This window comes from Ornithorhynchus anatinus, chromosome 5, assembly GCF_004115215.2.
Source record: "Ornithorhynchus anatinus isolate Pmale09 chromosome 5, mOrnAna1.pri.v4, whole genome shotgun sequence".
NCBI classification, from domain to species: Eukaryota; Metazoa; Chordata; class Mammalia; order Monotremata; family Ornithorhynchidae; genus Ornithorhynchus; species Ornithorhynchus anatinus.
This window is the reverse complement of record NC_041732.1, coordinates 63,931,729-63,950,827: the sequence shown is the minus strand read 5'-3', so window position 1 is coordinate 63,950,827 and position 19,099 is coordinate 63,931,729. Positions and strand designations below refer to the sequence as shown.

At 46.0% G+C, this 19,099-nt stretch overlaps 1 protein-coding gene across 4 annotated transcripts in view; it reads left to right on the top strand.

Annotated features, from left to right (window-relative positions):
* The window catches only part of KAZN (kazrin, periplakin interacting protein), a 510,314-nt gene that overhangs the window by 478,487 nt on the left and 12,728 nt on the right, over positions 1 to 19,099 (top strand). For all 4 annotated transcript variants that reach the window (XM_029064854.2, XM_029064860.2, XM_029064858.2 and 1 more), the window contains 3 exons: positions 5,608 to 5,839; positions 7,169 to 7,270; positions 7,841 to 8,007. In XM_029064854.2, the coding sequence (XP_028920687.1) occupies positions 5,608 to 5,839; positions 7,169 to 7,270; positions 7,841 to 8,007 (501 nt within the window). The remainder of the gene's footprint in view (positions 1 to 5,607; positions 5,840 to 7,168; positions 7,271 to 7,840; positions 8,008 to 19,099) is intronic.

The following is a 19,099-nucleotide window of genomic DNA, read 5'->3' as shown; positions in this document are numbered from 1 at the left end:
TTAACAAATACCACCATTATTATTAATACAGTGTCTGGCACATGGTGCTTAACACTTGTCAGCTGTGTGACTCTGGGCAAGTCACTTAACTTCTCTGGGCCTCAGTTCCCTCAACTGTAAAAAGGGGGATTAAGACTGTGAGCCTCACGTGGGACAACCTGATTACCCTGTATCTACCCCAGCGCTTAGAACAGTGCTCTGCACATAGTAAGCGCTTAACAAATACCAAAAGATAAAAAATAAATAAATAACAAATACCATTTTAAAAAAGTGGTAGTAGTCAGTGGTATTTACTGAACATCCACTGGGAGATGCCATACACTGTACCCAGTGCTCGCTTAGCAAAATGCAACACGAGCACAAGATACATTCCCTGCCTATAGAGAGCTTTCTCTCAATCGGGGGAGACAGACATTAAATTGTTTACAACTAGTGAAATGAGAATAAACAACCGAATGCACAATTGCACACGCACACAGACACGCACACACATCCAGAGGATCTGTGCAGCCTCTCTCTCTCTCTCTCCCTAGCCTGAAGGAGTGACATTTTGTGTCCAACGCACTTACCATACAACAGGGAGTCTTGGGCCTTAGAGAGAGGGTGATTCCCAAGTGGTAAACTAGGGCTGAACTACCACTGTCCAGCAGGCATGAACATTTCTGGGCCGCTGGAATTGGCACTGTCCTCCAGAGTGTCCACCATCGTCCAGTGGGTTGGATCAGAACCAACTTGTCTTCACGCTTCTCTTCGTGGAGAAGCAATGTGGGTCAGTGGAAAGAGCCCGGGCTTGGGAGTCAGCGGTCAAGGGTTCGAATCCCGGCTCTGCCACTTGTCAGCTAGGTGACAGTCTGCAAGTCACTTCACTTCTATGTGCCTCAGTTACCTCATCTGTTAAATGGGGATTAACGGTGAGCCTTACATGGGACATCCTGATTACCCTGTATCTACCCCAGTGTTTAGAACAGTGCTCTGCACATAGTAAGCGCTTAACAAATACCAACATTATTATTATTTTTATCATCAGAAACTATATTCTGGAGGGGCCACCCTACTTCGCCTTCCACCAATGTAAAGAGAGGCATCTTTGTGGGCCAGCGAGCAATGACCCAGTGGTTCTCTGGTGTCATCAACTCTAATCTAAATGCAGGCCCTGGGCAGACAGGTCAAGTCAGGTAGTTTCTTAGCTGTTTAACTTCTGTGGCTTATTACCTTCCTTTGTCTTTTCCTATTGGGGCCTTCTCCTGCTCTCTCTCTCATTTAGACTGTGAACCCCAGACCTAGGTTCTAATCCCAGCTCTGTTCCTTGCTTGCTGTGTGGCCTTGGGCAGTCAATTTACTTCTCTGTGCTTCAGTTTCCTGAATGGGGGTTCAATACCTGTTCACAGTGCCCCTTAGACCGTGAGCCCCAAATGGGACAGCGACTGTGTCTGACCTGATTATCTTGTCTCGATCCCAGTGCTCAGTACACTGCTTAGCCCACAGTAAGCGCGTAACAAATACCACAGTCGTTATTACCATTAAGACGTGAAACCAGAAGACTATATGCCTGGTTTGGGCTGCTGCTAGAGACGATAGAAAAATTCACATTTTAATTTCCAGGAATAAAAAGGCAGGGAGGGCTGCCCCCAGATTTTTTTCTTCCCCTGAAGAGGCTTTCAATCCTGGGCTGATGAGTTCTAAGAGAACAAAAGTCTATGTCTGGGTGCTGTGAGCTCAGCTACTGCTGTCTGTCCAATAGTCCCACTGTAATAATAATGTTGGTATTTGTTAAGCGCTTACTATGTGCAGAGCCTGTTCTAAGCGCTGGGGTAGATACAGGGTAATCAGGTTGTCCCACGTGAGGCCCACAGTCTTCATCCCCATTTTACAGATGAGGGAACTGAGGCCCAGAGAAGTTGAGTACCTTGTTGGCTTTTTAAGTAATTGCAGCTAAAAACCCAAGACAGAACAAAGCTCGTTGTCTAGGACCGTTTGTCTCCCAAGATTGTGCTGCTGTCTAAATAGGGAGCATTATGGATGCTGTTTGTCATTTTTAAAATCCCCTCTAATGCCAGAGGCTGGAGGGAAAGGAGGAACACAAATTTGCCCCAACAGCCGGTCGGCTAAGTCACCATCCCTGCTGCGAGGCTGCCACCCTGTGGTCACCACCTGAATAGCACCTAGAAAACCCGTCATTCATTCATTCATTCAATAGTATTTATTGAGCGCTTACTACTAATAATAATAATGTTGGTATTTGTTAAGCGCTTACTATGTGCAGAGCACTGTTCTAAGCGCTGGGGCAGATACAGAGTAATCAGGTTGTCCCACGTGAGGCTCACAGTCTTCATCCCCATTTTACAGAAGAGGGAACTGAGGCCCAGAGAAGTGAAGTGACTTGCCCACAGTCACACAGCTGAGAAGTGGCAGAGGCGGGATTAGAACCCATGACCTCTGACTCCCAAGCCCGGGCTCTTTCCACTGAGCCATGTTGCTTTGTGGAGAGCACTGTACTAAACGCTTGGAATGGACAATTCGGCAACAGATAGGGACAATCCCTGCCCATTGATGGGTTTACAATCTAATTGGGGGAGACAGACGGACAAAAACAAGACAACTTAATCACGACAAATAGAATCAAGGGGATGGACACCTCATTAACAAAATAAGTAGGGTAATAAAAGTAAAAAAAAATAAAGCAAACCGAGGGTGCTGATCGCACAGTGAGGATATTGCTTGGGTAACATCGTGCTGCAAAGTGGCTCAGTGGAAAAGCACGATGTTACCCAAGCGATATCCTCACTGTGCGATCAGCACCCTCGGTTTTCCACATTCTCAATCTATTTACAAAGAATTTTAGGGATTTGCTTACTTTAACCAATTTTCTTCCCAGAAATTATTTCTTTCTAAATTAGGATTAAACCTGAAAAACAGTCATATTTTCTCAACATTCTTTTAACCCAAATGGACTTAAATCAATTGATAAAACCCTCCTGACTCTGTCATGGCTGATTTAGGTGATTTACTGCATTTGGGTGGTACACTGTCAATCTCTCTACTGTCAATGTGGCTTAGTGAGAAGTAGCATGGCTTAGTGGAAAGAACATGGGCTTGGGAGTCACAGGTCATGGGTTCTAATGCCACCTCCGCCACTTGTCTACTGGGTGACCTTGGGCAAGTTACTTAACTTCTCTGTGCCTCAGTTACCTCATCTGTAAAATAGGAATTAAGACTTTGAGCCCCACATGGGACAACCTGCTTCTCTTGTATCTACCCCAGTTCTTAGAATAGTGGTTGGCACATTGTAAGCATTTAACAAATATGATCATCATTAGTAGGAGACCTGTCTTGTATTTGGGAATACGAGAGAGGGAAGCTTTAGTTGTTTTTTAATTCTTTTTTTCTGGAGAATCCCACTTTTACAGGGTGCGTAAAGAGTCTGGAATTTCCTTGGGTAACTGGCGCACATGGCCAGATTTTCTTGTCTCCTGTATTGACGCATCATGCTTCTTGCTCATAGTTACCAATCTAAGAATTCTTTAGTCATTGGTACTTTTAAGCATTTACTGTATGTAGAGCACTCTACTAAGCACTTGGAAGAGAGCACCGTGGCTTAGTGGAAAGAGCACGGGCTTGGGAGTCAGAGGACATGGGTTCTAATTCCACCTCCGCCACTTGTCTGTGTGACCTCGGGGAAGCCACTTTACTTTTCTGTGCCTCGGTTACCTCAAATGTAAAATGGGGATGAAGACTGTGATCCCCACGTGGGACAACTTGGAAACTTTGTATTTACCCCAGCACTTGGAACAGTGCTTGGCACATAGTAAGAGCTTAACAAATATCATAATTATTATTATTCCAAACAATAGAGTTGGAAGACATAGTCCCTACCTCCAAGGACCCTAAAGTCTAGTGGGGGAGACAGAGTGTTAGCTCATTAAGTGCTGGGAACCTATGTGCTAATTCTGTTGCATTTTACTCCGTCAAGCACTTAGTACTCAATAAATATCATTGATTGATTGATTAAAATAAATTTCACAAAGGGAGAATATAAGTAGGAGAATATAAGGATATGTGCATAAATTCTAAAACCGAGGATTGGATAGTTAAGTTTGGATTAACCCGGGCATTTGATACCCCGAAGTAAGTGAGGTTGCCTTAACATTCCTGTATGTGCCAAAAGATCATTATGATATTGTGAATTCATTTAACCAGTTACATCATTTCCAAATTCCCTAAATTAACATTGACGCTGAATGCTTTCCCTGAAAATTTTGTGCCTTGTTAATCATAAAAATAAAAGCTAATGAAACTGAAAATTCTTGAAAATTAAACCTAATCTTTACCAGAATAAAAACACTTAAACCTTGCAATTATCCTCTGAGTTGCTTATTTTGTAATTCCCCCAAATCCACACTATGAATGAAAATTATCTCTGGGAGTATTTAGTCCCTTTACTTTGACTCCAGAAGAGCGTTGCAAGTTTTTTCAAAAATCTTTAAGCCCCCAATAATATTCTATTTAGCCTCACATTTCCCAACCACCCACTTCCCTTCAGATTTTCCCTCCTGCTTCTCTTCCTCCTCCTTCCCTTGCTCTCCATCTCACTAGACTCAGAGAAGTCCAGCAATCAGCCTGCCATAAAACCAGTTTCCATATCCCCCTGGCCCAGCTTCCCATGGAATCAAAGACAAAAAGTTCAGTAAAATGTTCTTTTAGGCACCGGGCATGTAACACAGGCTGCATAGTTTCTAGATTGTCCAAGAATATTCCTTGGGGGAGTGAACACTGCCTACCTCTTTACCCCTCTTTACCAGTGCTTACCCCTCCTACCTCACCTCACTTCTCTCCTTCTGCAACCCAGCCCACACACTTCATTCCTCTAGTGCTAACCTTCTCACTGTGCTTCCATCTCACGTATCTCGCCTCCGACCTCTGGTCCACGTCCTGCCTCTGGCCTGGAACATCCTCCCTCCTCATATCCTACAGATAATGACTCTCCCCCGCCTTCAAACTCTTATTTGAAGGCACATCTCCTCCAAGAGGCCTTCCCAGACTAAATCCCTCCTTTCCTCATATCCCACTCTCTTCTGCATCACTCTGACTTTCTCCCTTTGCTCATCCCCCCTCCCAACCCCATAGCATTTATGTACATATCTATAATTTATTTGTGTTGATGTCTGTCTCCCCCACCCACCCTGAGACTGTAAGCTCATTGTGGTCGGGGAATGTGTCTATTTATTGTTGTATTGTACTCTCCCAAGCACTTCGTACAGAGCCCCGAACACAGTAAGTGCACAATAAAGGCGATTGAATGAATTAGCTAAAATAATATTTTTTAAAAAGTGGGTGAACCCACAAAATGACTTATGGGAAACCCTCTGATCCAACCCTAAGTCCCAAGCCAACTCTGGTTCTTAGAGCCCTGGGAGCCACATAGAAATTATCCTATCTGGCTAATCAGTACACTTCCATGGGGCCAATCAGCGCGCCATTGACTAACCCGATTTCTGTGCAACCCATCCCAAAAACGTGATCTCCCCGAGATGGGGAGGAGTTTCTCACCCGCAGCAGCCCCGTTTCCTCCTGCTGTTTCACGTCTCCTCTCTCGATCCCTTTTCCCAGCTTATCTAAGGCCTCTGAGCTGGACCACCACTGGGTGGCCAAAGCCTGGCTCAGTGACATTGGGCTGCCCCAATACTCCCAGGCCTTCCACAACCACCTCATCGACGGGCGGATGCTCAACTCGCTGATGAAGCGGGACCTGGAGAAGCATCTGAATGTGTCCAAGAAGTTCCACCAGGTCAGCATCCTGCTTGGGATCGAGCTCCTGTACCAGGTGAACTTCAGCAAGGAGGTGAGGACTAAAAGAAGATGAAACTCTATCCAAACTGCCCTGGGCTTATCCAATGGGAATAGGGAAGCAGAGAGACTTCAGCATGTTTTGGCTTTGCCTTCCACAAGCCTTCTCTTCTTCACCGCCTCACTTATGGGTGGTATTGACAAAGAGATTTGCTAACATGAATTCTTCTTCTCCTCCCCATACTAGCCGGATTTGTCCCAGCAATAAAAGCTCACTCACCTTGGGAGATACAACTGGTAGTTTTTCTAGGCTGGGTTTGTCTTATCCATCAGATCAGTGTGGTCTGGTGGAAAGACCCTGGGCCAAGGAGTCAGAGAACCTGGATTCTAATCCCAGGCAGATACTTACCTGCTGTGTGACTTTGGATGAGTCACTTAGCTTCTCCATGCTTCAATCTCCTCATCTGTAAAATGGGGATGAAATACCTACTCTCCCTCCCCCTTAGACTGTGAACCCCTCGTGGGACAGGGGCTGTGTCCAACCTATCTTGTCTCCATCACAGTGCTTAGTGCAGTGGTTGGAGTAGAGTAAGCACTTAATAATTATTATTATAGCAGAGAACAGAAGTTTTGGTGGAAAAGAGTAGAAGAGACTCCGATATTTTCTTTCAGGGTCTTTAACCGGCCAAGACGGAACACATTAAATTCTGTTTTATCCTCTTCTTATACAAGGAGCAAAGTGTTTCCCCAAACACAACCATACACATGCATCTAGCTGGTGCAAGCTATAAGAAAACAGTATATAAATTAAATGCAAAGCAACACAATATGCCAAGTGGCATTTGATCCTGGGCAATCAACTGCTTAGGTACTAAGAGAAGCAGCATGGCTTAGTGGATAGAGACCAGACCTGGCAGTCAGAAGGTCATTGGTTCTAATCCCGGCTCCACCACCTGTCTGTTGTGTGACCTTGGGCAAGTCACTTCACTGCTCTGTGCCTCACTTACCTCATCTTTAAAATGAGGATTGAGACTGTGAGCCTCACGTGGAACAGGGACTGTGTCCAACCCAGTAGGCTTGTATCCACCCCAGCGCTCAGTTCAGTGCCTGGCACATAGTAAGTGCTTAACAAATACCACTAAATACCTCTCTGCAACAGGTCTGCAGCCTTGAATCTCCCCTTAAATCACCGTTAGTGGAGTCCACATAGCTGCCCATTTTACAATCCTGTCCTCCCACTTCTCGGATAGGAAATTGAGGCCCAGAACTATGCTGAAGGGGGTTACCAAAGATCAGTGCATGAAGTTAAGGATTAAAGAGGGAAGGAGAGATCTGGGACAGGGTCCAGTCGGATCACACTAATCTCCAGGTATTAATGCTGCAGGTTTTGCAAGAAAGGCGTGCCCGGTGTGAGAGCCAGAACGTCGACCCCGTTGTCTGGACGAACCAGCGGGTGCTCAAGTGGGTGAGGGAGATTGACCTGAAGGTACGGCACACCCGAGTCCGGTGGGCAGGGTGGAGATGTAGACTCAAAACGATCTGAAAACTACGTGAAAGAGCCTGGGAAGTGATGACTCTGCACCATTTTATAAAATGGTACATTTATAAAAGGGATATGTCTGCGGTGTGACCTTGAGCAAGTCACTTCACTTTTCTGTGCCTCCGTTACCTCATCTGTAAAATGGGGATTAACACCGTGAGCCCCATTTGGGACATATAGCACAGGCCTGGGCGTCAGAAGGTCACGGGTTCTAATCCCGGATCTGCCACTTGTCTGGCTGTATGACCCTGGGCAAGTCACTTAACTTCTCTGTGCCTCAACTGCCTCATCTGTAAAATAGGGATTAAGACTATGTGGGTAGGAACTGTGTCCAGCCCGATTATCTTGTAACTACCGCAGTGCTTAAAACAGTGCCTGACACACAGCAAGCACCCAGCAAATACCACCATTATTATTACCCCAGAGCTTAGAACAGTGTCTGGCACACAGTAAGTGCTTACTAAATATGCTAAAAAAACCATACAGTAAAAAGGCCCCTGTGGCGTTGTCTCATAGGAGTACGCGGATAATCTTACAAACAGTGGCGTCCATGGGGCGGTGCTGGTGCTGGAGCCCACGTTCAACGCCGAGGCCATGGCGACGGCCCTGGGGATCCCCAGCGGCAAGCACATCCTCAGAAGGCACCTGGCGGAGGAGATGAGCACCATCATCCACCCAGCCAAGTGAGTACCCCACCTGATGGCCGCCACCGCCACCCTAACATTCGGAAGGACCGGATCAGCGACTCCTCCTGACACGCTACCTCGTTACGAGACTCCTGAGCCTAAATTCTCACTCCTCCCATCCTGTCTTTTCTCTCTCCTGTCTCTCCCATCATTATCATCATCATCATCATTAGGGAGCAGTGTGGCTTAGTGGATGGAGCATGGGCCTGGGTGTCAGAAGGTCCTAACTCCTGGCTCCACCCAATGCCTGCTGTCTGACCTTGGGCAAATCACGTAACTCCTCTGGGCCTCAATTACCTCATCTGTAAAATGGGGATTAAGACTGTGATCCTCTTGTGGAACAGGGACTGTGTCCAGCCTGATTAACTTATATCTACCCCAGCACTCAGAACGTTGCTTGGCACATAGTAAGCGCTTAACCAGTACCATAATAATAATTATTATTATCAACATCAATGGCACATTTTCATTCATTCAATCACATTTATTGAGCACTTACTGTGTGCAGAGCATTGTACTAAGGGCTTGGTAGAGTACTATATAACAATAAATAGTCACATTCCCTTAATGAGCGCTTACTATGTACAGACCATGGGAATAAGCACTTGGGAGAGTACAATTCAACGGAGTTAATAGATATATTTCCTGCCCATGACTAGCTTGCATTCTAGCTGAAAGGAGGAGACAGATATTACTATAAAAGAATAATTTATAATACATAATTTACAGATGTATAAATAAGTGCTGCCCCACTCCCAAACCCTTAGAGACTTCTCCCATTCCCTTATGCCCATATTCTTATACTCTATTGCTTCCCTCATCTTGTCTTATGCCTTTGAGTCAACTCCGACCCATAGCGACGCCAAGGACACATTTCTCCCAGAATGCCCCACCTCCATCTGCAATCGTTCTGGTAGTGAATCCATAGAGTTTTCTTGGTAAAAATACAGAAGCAGTTTACCACTGCCTCCTTCCAAGCAGTAAACTTGAGCCTCTACCCTGGACTCTCTCCCATGCCTCTGCTGCCCAGCAAGGGTGAGTTTTGACTTGTAGCAGATTCCCATCCACTCACTAGCCACTGCCCAAGATAGGAATGGAATGAATATGCCTCGGCTTGACTCTCCCTCCTGTAGTAAAAGACTGGTAGAGGACCGGAAACTCTCTAGGGTCGACCCTGAGAGGGGTTGCTTCCCTTACCTGTGGTTTATTTTAATGTTTATCTCCCCCTTTAGACCATAAGTTCCTTGAGGACAGGGAATGTCTCTACCAAATACATTGCACGCTACCAAGAGCTCACTATAGTGCTCTGCACAAAGTAAGTGCACATTTAAGTATCATCAATTGATCGGCTGACTGACCTATCCTCAGGATGGAGCTGTCCAGCTGTCCTTCCCAGAGTTGAGGGAGAAATGGAGGTTGAAGGACGCAGGGAAAGAAATGCTCAAAGAAGCGACATTAGGGCATATAAGCTAGTTAATCATTCGGTTGTAAAAAACTGTTAAAGAGAGCTCTTCATTCAGGCATTAAGTGCAATTTGACAATGCCAAAAGGATCAGCAATGATCACAGAATTAAAGAGGGATTTAGGAGGACATTAATTAATAATAATGTTATTGTCACAGAATCAAATTAAGAGGTCATCTAATCCACCCCCCTACCTAAGGGCATATTTCAAACAGGTGGATGTTTATCTGGGGTGCTCAAAGAAGGATCCCCTCCCTCCCTCCTTCCTCCTTAACGAATTTCCTTGCAGCCTTCCTTTAATGTAGACTCAGTCTCTCCTGCTGTAATGTAAATCCATTTCTTTTTCATCCTTCCTCAGTGGAGAGTTGAAAAGCATTTCCACCCCCCATCACTCATTTCTACTGGGTCTTAGAGATGCAACCGCTAGCAGAGTGGCCACGTCTCTCCCTCTCTCTATAGCCATGAGTGAGCCAATCTCTCTGGCGAGATCTCTGCAGGTTAATGTGTACCTGATTTTAGGAGCAGAGAGAGCCTAGATGGGTCTGACCCAGGGAGATGTGTTTCCCATTCATTCATTCTTTCATTCAATCGTATTTATTGAGCACTTATTGTGTGCAGAGCACTGCACTAAATGCTTGGGATGGTACAATACAACAATAGACACACTCCCTGTCCACAATGACCTTACAGTCTAGAGGCGGGAAGATGGACATTAATATAAACAAATAAATTACAGATATGTACATAAGTGCTGTGGGGCTGGGGGGGCTTGGTGAACAAAAGGAGCAAGTCAGGCTGATGCAGAATAGAGTGGGAGAAGAGGAAAGGGGGACTTAGTCAGGGAAGACCTCCTGGAGGAGACATGCACTCAAAAAGGCTTTGAAGGACTCAGGGGGAGAATAATTGTCTGTCAGATTTGAGGAGGAAGGGAGTTCCAGACTAGAGGCAGGATGTGGGCGAGGGGCTGGAGGCAAGATAAACAAGATTGAGGCACAGTAGAAAACTTTCTGCCTTGCCTGTCACTCATTTCCTGCAGCCCCTCTTCCCTCCCTCTGCTCTTTCTTTGTCCAGTGGACCCCTACTCTGTCCCCCGTCAGGAAATGCCACTGGACCGTGGGATAGAAAAGCATCCAAGTCTCCTGCTTTCACCCACTCATCTGCTGTGTGAGACCTTGGGCAAATCACTTAACTTCTCTTTACCTCAGTTACCTCATCCATCTGTAAAATAGGGATCGAGACTGAGCCCCAAGTGGAGACAACTTTGGTTTCTTCATGTGTGCGACAGGCGGTGGCCTTCTGGCTGAAGTGGGACTCAGCAGAAGCCAGAGATAGCAGGAGCGGGTGGGGGACGTGGTGATGGTGAAGACACTCTCTTGTTGGTGACATAGTTGCCGTTACCAGCTCTGCCACATGCTGCCAGGCTGCACCGAGGGTGCCAAATCCAGAGGTGGTGTCTTTTGGGAATGCCAGACAGGGAGAAAAGGGGAATAAGGGCAGAACCAGGATGGCACCTGGCTCACATTAATGCTTATTTGGCAGTTTATTTGGCCATTGAATACATACACAGATAGAACATAGTTTCAATTCACTAGTGACACCCAGTGCTGTTTTCCCAACAGATAACTGAAATCTGTCCCCCCACAGTGGAGTGGGAGAAGAGAAAAGGGGGTGTTAGTCAGGGAAGACCTCCTGGAGGAGACGTGCATTCAAAAAGGCTTTGAAGGAGTCGGGGGAGAGTAATTGTCTGTCAGATTTGAGGAGGAAGGGAGTTCCAGACCAGAGGCAGGATGTGGGTGAGGGTCATCTGCAGAGAGTTAGCAGCTGGGTGACCACACATGCCTTGCAGCACTCAATAAATACGATTGAAAGAATAAATGAATGAAAGGTAACCGAACTCTTGGGAGAAAAGATTCTTCTTTGTGTTCCAACTCAGTCCTGAGGTGGATTCCATTCTTGGTTGGGGGCTAGAGTTTGGGAGAGAAGTCCCCAGTTCTCTAGAGAAGCACCATGGCCTAGTGGGTAAAGCATAGTCCTGGAGGTTAAAAGGACCTGAGTCCTAATTCCAGGTCAACTACTTGTCTGCTGTTTGTGACCTTGGGCAAATCATTTAATTTCTATATATCTCAGTTATCTCTTCCATCTGTAAAATGGGGATTGAGACTGTGAGCCCCATGTGGGACACTGACTCTGTCGAACCCAATTAACTTGTATCTAATAAATATGATTAAATGAATGAATACCCCAGCACTTAGTACAGTGCCTGGCTCATAGTAAGTGCTAAGCAAATACCATAAAAAAAACAGTTTATTGGTTTTCATGATTGAATGGGTAGAAATCAAGCTTTTCAATCCAATCGTCAAGGATTTATTGAATGTCTTAAGCACCATCCTTTACATTCCTTCAGGATCCTTCATTCCCACCTTCTATTCATCCAAAGCCAGTGACACTTCAGCATACTACTAGGTTCTGATTATACTGTCATACTGGGAACTTGAAAGCATTGAGATGTCCCTAGCTGAAATCATCACTCATGATTTCAGAGGAAAAACATTCAGAGTGTTAGGGAATTTGATTGGAGTTTAATCTTCCTCTGTTACATTTCACCTTTCAGCTTCAAGAAGTAGCTTTTATCTTCACATCCTATCAGGCTGCTGAAAGCCTTCAACATTAGCAGAGAGGAGGAGCCTGAGGCAGGGTGACTTTTATTTTTTAATGGTATTTAAGTGCTTACTATGAGCCGTATACCGTTCTAAACATTGCAGGGTAGGTATAAGTTAATTAGGTCAGACACAGTCTCTGTTCCTGTGGGGCTCACAGTCCTAAGTAGGAGGGAGAATAGGTATTTAATCCCTATTTTACAATTGAGGAAACTGAGGCACAGAGAAGTTAAGCAATTAAATTAAATTAAGTGATTAAGTAACTTGTCTAGCTCACCAGAGGTACAAGGCTCTCCAAATCCCTAGCTAGAGAGATGGGAAAGAATTAGCAGAGTCAACCTTCCATCTTGAAAAGCTTTCGCTGGCTTTCCTCAGGAAAGTTGAATGGTGCCTCGTTTCTTCTTTAGTTGTACCAAACCATCTGCAAGATGTGTGTGGCCACCCAGCTGCTAGTTCTCTGCAGAGCACTGTGGGGACAGATTTTAGTCATCTGTTGCGGAAACAGACCATTGTGTGTAACTAATTAATTGAAAATATATTCTTCCCTTGTACATATTCAACTGCCAAATACACTACCAACAGTGGGAGGAGCAGAAAGGGCTGGAGGAATGTTGGTGAACCCAAATCCTTGGAATCTGTCCTGTTTCCTCTTTGTTGTGGCCCAAGAAACTGTTCACTCTTGCTCTTCTGTGGTAAAACAAGGCTTCCTGAAACCAACCAACCAAGTGTTATGTGGCTGAGGCCATCTAGATCTTGACATTTACCCACATGGAAGCTGAAAATAAACAAATGGCTCCATTATTAAGTCTGCTGAGAAGTCCCGACTCAACAACTCTTCCCTCACCGAGATGGTCTAGTGGCTAGATCAAGGACCTGGAAGTCAGCAGGACCTGGGTTCTAATCCCACTTCTGCTAGTTGTCTGCTGTGTGACCTTGGGCAAGTCACTTAATTTGCCTTGCCTCAGTTTTCTCTCATCTGAAAAATGGGCATTAAGACCATGAGTCTTACATGAGACAGGGACTCTGTCCAACCAGATTACATTGCATCTGCCCCAGTGCTGAGTACAGTGCCAGACACTGTAAGCACTGTAAACACTTAAAAAAATCCCATAAAAAAACATCAAAACAAGAGATTCCCCCAATATTGTCAGACTTTTTTTGTGAACTGTGATTAACAAAATACCTAAGGCTACATCCCCAGGCATGTATATATATATATATATACATATAAAATAAATATTTGTTATTGATTGTTATATTACATTGATATAAGTGCTATTGGGAAAGGAACAATCAATCCATCGATGGTATTTATTGAACGCTTTCTGTGTGCACAGCAGTGTACTAAGGGATTGGGAAAGTCTATTACAATTTAGTTGGTAGACATATCCCCGACCCCTGAGGAGCTTGCAGACTAGGGAGGACCTTTCTGTCTAAAGAACACGGAAGACTTTTCTCTCTGGAGTATCTTCCAAACAACTTCTAAAGAAGTGATCACTTCCCTGATGTGGGTCACCAATCAAGCTATCATTTCCAGCGGTGACAAAGGTCCCTTTCAGAAGGGAGATGGTGTAGATAGACCATGGGCCTGGGCCTGGGAATAGACCATGGGCCATGGGCCTGGGAATCAGAAGGACTTGGGTTTCAATCCCAGCTCTGCCACTTGTCTACTTGGTGATCTTAGGCAAGTCACTTCGTTTTTCTGTGCCTTAGTTACCTCATCTGTAAAATGGGGATTAAGATTAAGATTAAAATGGAGAGACAGGGACTGTGACCAACCTGATTATCTTGTATCAACCCCAGCACTTAGAACAGTCCTGGCACAAAATAAGCATTTAAGATATACCACAATTTTTAGAGAGAAGAACATGGGAATGGCAGTCAGGAAACCAGGGTTCTAGTCTCAGCTGCCACTGGACTTCTGGGGGACCTGGGGAATGTCTCTAAACCTGCCTAGGCCTCAATTTCTCACCTATAAAAGGGGGATAAAATAATTTGTGAGCCCATGCAGGACAGGAACTGCATCCATTTTTAGCACATAGCCAGTGTTTAATAAACAAAATAATTATAAAGGTCTGAATGTATATTGGAGCACAGGTGGGAATAATGTGAACTAAAACCACCTATATGCTTGGAGAGGTAGGAAACATTGCTGGCTATTAATATTAGGAATGAGATGCCGGTCTCCATGGAAACTGCCTTGTTATCTGAGATGGAATAGATTTTCAGTATCCAGTCCTGTATCTGAATAAAGTTTCCTTGATGCTTTAGCGGTAGTGTCAACTTCCTTTCCCTCTCTTTGTCTCCCTGGTGTAGGCAAGCGCCTGCCACCTGTTCCTAATGCAGCAAAGCTTCATTAAACTCCTGTTCAACCCCCCTTTCATGTTTCCGGAACACTGGATATCTCCTTTACATACAATACCTGGCCCCATCCATTCTGATCTTACAGTCCATTATATCACCCACCCAGATTTCATTTTCCAGGGGATCTCTTTCCTTAATCAACACTTCTGCTTTTGCCTGGGCCCCTAAGAGAAGAACTGAAGCTCCTCATCAGAGCTTGACCCAGCAACAAATACTCCTAGCAAGGCATATGTTCATAGCTCCATCTCCATTTATGAAGAAACTGTTTTGCAGCAGGGGAGTCAAGAAGCTAGCAATAATAATAATTGCTATATTTGTTAAACACTTACTATGAGCCAGGCACTATACCAAGCACTGGGGGAGATATAAGATAATCGGGTTGGACACAATCCCCATCCCACAAAGGGCTCCCGATCTCAATCCTCCTCTTACAGATGAGGTAACTGAAACTCAGAGAAGTTAAGTGACTTGCTCAAGGTCACACAACAGTCAAGTGGTAGCGCTGAGATTAAAACCCAGGTCCTTCTGACTCCCAGGTCCTTACTGTATCTACTAGGTCATGGTGCTTCCTTCAGCATCATGCCATCCCCTAGAGAAATCGCCCAACTCTAGGCAACCCCAACATTGTTGCTTGATTGATTCAGTACCCAAGGAACCTAAATTTTTCCCCTTGCCCTTTCCCTCACTTCCCATTTTTTCATCCAGAAATGCAGCATTTTGAACTCTATAGCAAAGGACAGAAATTTTACCCCCGAGATCCGCCTTGGGGAATGTGTCCCAGAGAGTTTTTTCCAGCAGTCCTTGAGAAGGTCATCCAATTCTGTAATGGAGAATCAAGTTTGAGATTTTCAGAATACATAATCCTGAAGACCTGGTTTCCATAACAATCCTTTCACCTGACCCTTACATTCATAAGGGATCTTTTTTGAACAGGGCTGCTGTTGCTTTGGATGGCTTAAAAACGCATATATACCAAGGCAATGATAATGACTGTGTAATGTTGGATTCCAGACATTTATGCCTTTAAAATCCCTACTGCCCTGTTATATCTGAGCAATTTTCCTGGTTTAATGGGAAACCACAGTGCCTTAATTGACTCACCTGCCATAGAGTGTGAAAAAAAATATCTGAACTCCCTCATCCGGAATAGCCAGCACCCTATTACTGGTCTTAATTAATTAGCTGCTAAAACCAGTTTAGGAGACAATTAATTGGCCCTCACCGTCACAAAGAAATCCATGTTTGAACTCTCAGTTCGTACATTTGCGAAAAAACCAGAATTATGGAACAGATGGATCTTTGGGCAGCTGTAAAGATGCAGGAAGGTCAGGTTCGCCTAATTAGCCAGCTCCTGGACAGTACAGAGCAGTGCCTCACGGCTGTCTCTGGAACTGAGTTGGACTTCAAACAAGCCAAGGTACCCAGAGGCCCTCAGAAATGGGCAGCTCTTTTCACGGAACAGCTTTTGAGGACATTGGGCTCACTGGGGATCGTGCCCGCAGCCAGCGTGGCCAACTCTGCCGCTGTACTTTCATCTGGAGAAGCGGAAAGAGCAGAAACCGGGAGCAGTGAGGAAGCTTAGATGGTTTTGCAGAAAGGGCAAGGTGAGTGACGGGTAGAGGAACAAGTGGGACAGGTCTATGGATAGAATATTGGAAGCTTTGATGACCAGAAGTGCTGTCCGAGAGCCTCCTTCCACTGTTACAATCCTCTAGACTGTAACCTCACTGTGGGCAGGAAACGTGTCTACCAACTCTGTTATATTGAACTCTCCCAAGCTCTTACTATGGTGCTCTGCACACAGTAAACAATAAATACCATTGATTTTTACCCTGGACTCCCCAAACTGAAGTCATTCTGCAGCCAAGGCTGTATAGATGTTCTGTTTGGGGGGGTGGGGATTACATGGTAGAAACCATCTTGGAGAAGCAATGTACCTGGAACTTCAGGGGCTGAGAGACTGGAATCCTATATCCTAATTAATTAGTCTATCAATGGCATTTATTAAGCACTTCCTGTATGCAGACCTCTGTACTTAGCTTTTAGGAGACTACAGTACAATGCAGTTGGTAAATATGATCCCTGCTCTCTAGGAGCTTAAGCAGCATGGTATAATTGATAGAGCACGTGCCTGGGACTGAGAAGGTCATGGGTTCTAATCCTGGCTCTGCCACTTGTCTGCTGTGTGACCTTGGGAAAGTCACTTCACTCCTCTATGCCTCAGTTTCCTCATCTGTAAAATGGGGATTGAGACTGGGAGCCCCATGTGGGACAGGGACTGTGTCCAACCCAATTTGTTTGTATCCACACCAGTGCTTAGTACAGCACCTGGCACACATTAAGCACTTAACAAATACCACAATTAATATGATGATGATGATGATTATCCCACTTGCCCAGGACTACCTGGGCAGTGAAAGACTTCATCTTTCACTTCAGGAGCCTGGCACCAGCTAAAGCTGATCTTTGGGCCATTTAGAATACTCTGGAAAATGTCTTTATAATGTTCCAAACAAAGTTGCCATCATTAGAGAAGTGGTATGGCTTAGTGGATATGCCATACTTACTGGGAAGCAGCATGGCGTAATGGATAGAGCCCGGGCCTGGGAGTCAAGTGGAAGAGTGTCTGCTGTGTGACCGTGGGCAAGTCACTTCACTTCTCTGGGCCTCAGTTTCCTCATATGTAAAATGGGATTGAGACTACGAGACCCATGTGGGACAGGGACTGTGTCCAGCCTGCTTTGCTTGTATCCACCCCAGTGCTTAGTAGAGTGCCTGGCCCACAGTAAGTGCTTAACAAATGCCAGAATTATTATTATTATTAGTGGAAGGAGCAGGGGCCTGGGAGTCATTCATTCATTCAATAGTATTTATTGAGCGCTTACTATGTGCAGAGCACTGTACTAAGCGCTTGGGATGAACAAGTCGGCAACAGATAGAGACGGTCCCTGCCGTTTGACGGGCTTACGGTCTAATCGGGGGAGACGGACAGACGAGAACAATGGCAATAAACAGCGTCAAGGGGAAGAACATCTCGTAAAAACAATGGCAACTAAATAGAATCAAGGCGATGTACAATTCATTAACAAAATAAATAGGGTAACGAAAATATATACAGTTGAGCGGACGAGTACAGTGCTGTGGGGATGGGAAGGGAGAGGTGGAGGAGCAGAGGGAAAAGGGGAAAATGAGGCTTTAGCTGCGGAGAGGTAAAGGGGGGATGGCAGAGGGAGTAGAGGGGGAAGAGGAGCTCAGTCTGGGAAGGCCTCTTGGAGGAGGTGATTTTTAAGTAAGGTTTTGAAGAGGGAAAGAGAATCAGTTTGGCGGAGGTGAGGAGGGAGGGCGTTCCAGGACCGCGGGAGGACGTGACCCAGGGGTCGACGGCGGGATAGGCGAGACCGAGGGACGGCGAGGAGGTGGGCGGCAGAGGAGCGGAGCGTGCGGGGTGGGCGGTAGAAAGAGAGAAGGGAGGAGAGGTAGGAAGGGGCAAGGTGATGGAGAGCCTTGAAGCCTAGAGTGAGGAGTTTTTGTTTGGAGCGGAGGTCGATAGGCAACCACTGGAGTTGTTTAAGAAGGGGAGTGACATGCCCAGATCGTTTCTGCAGGAAGATGAGCCGGGCAGCGGAGTGAAGAATAGACCGGAGCGGGGCGAGAGAGGAGGAAGGGAGGTCAGAGAGAAGGCTGACACAGTAGTCTAGCCGGGATATAACGAGAGCCCGTAATAGTAAGGTAGCCGTTTGGGTGGAGAGGAAAGGGCGGATCTTGGCGATATTGTAGAGGTGAAACCGGCAGGTCTTGGTAACGGATAGGATGTGTGGGGTGAACGAGAGGGACGAGTCAAGGATGACACCGAGATTGCGGGCCTGCGGGACGGGAAGGATGGTCGTGCCATCCACGGTGACGGAGAAGTCTGGGAGCGGACCGGGCTTGGGAGGGAAGATGAGGAGCTCAGTCTTGCTCATGTTGAGTTTTAGGTGGCGGGCCGACATCCAGGTGGAGACGTCCCGGAGGCAGGCGGAGATGCGAGCCTGAAGGGAGGGGGAGAGGACAGGGGCGGAGATGTAGATCTGCGTGTCATCTGCGTAGAGATGGTAGTCAAAGCCGTGAGAGCGGATGAGTTCACCGAGGGAGTGAGTGTAAATGGAGAACAGAAGAGGGCCAAGAACTGACCCTTGAGGAACTCCAACAGTTAAAGGATGGGAGGGGGAGGAGGCTCCAGCGTAGGAGACCGAGAATGATCAGCCAGAGAGGTAAGAGGAGAACCAGGAGAGGACAGAGTCCGTGAAGCCGAGGTGAGATAAGGTATGGAGGAGGAGGGGATGGTCGACAGTGTCAAAGGCAGCAGAGAGGTCAAGGAGGATCAGAATGGAGTAGGAGCCATTGGATTTGGCAAGAAGGAGGTCATGGGTGACCTTAGAGAGAGCAGTCTCGGTAGAGTGGAGGGGACGGAAGCCAGATTGGAGGGGGTCTAGGAGAGAATGGGAGTTAAGGAATTCTAGGCATTCTAGGAGTCAGGACCTGGGTTTTAATTCTGACTTCATCACTTGCCTGCTGTGGGACCTGGGGCAAATCATTTAATCTCTGTGTGCCTCAGTTCCTTCAGCT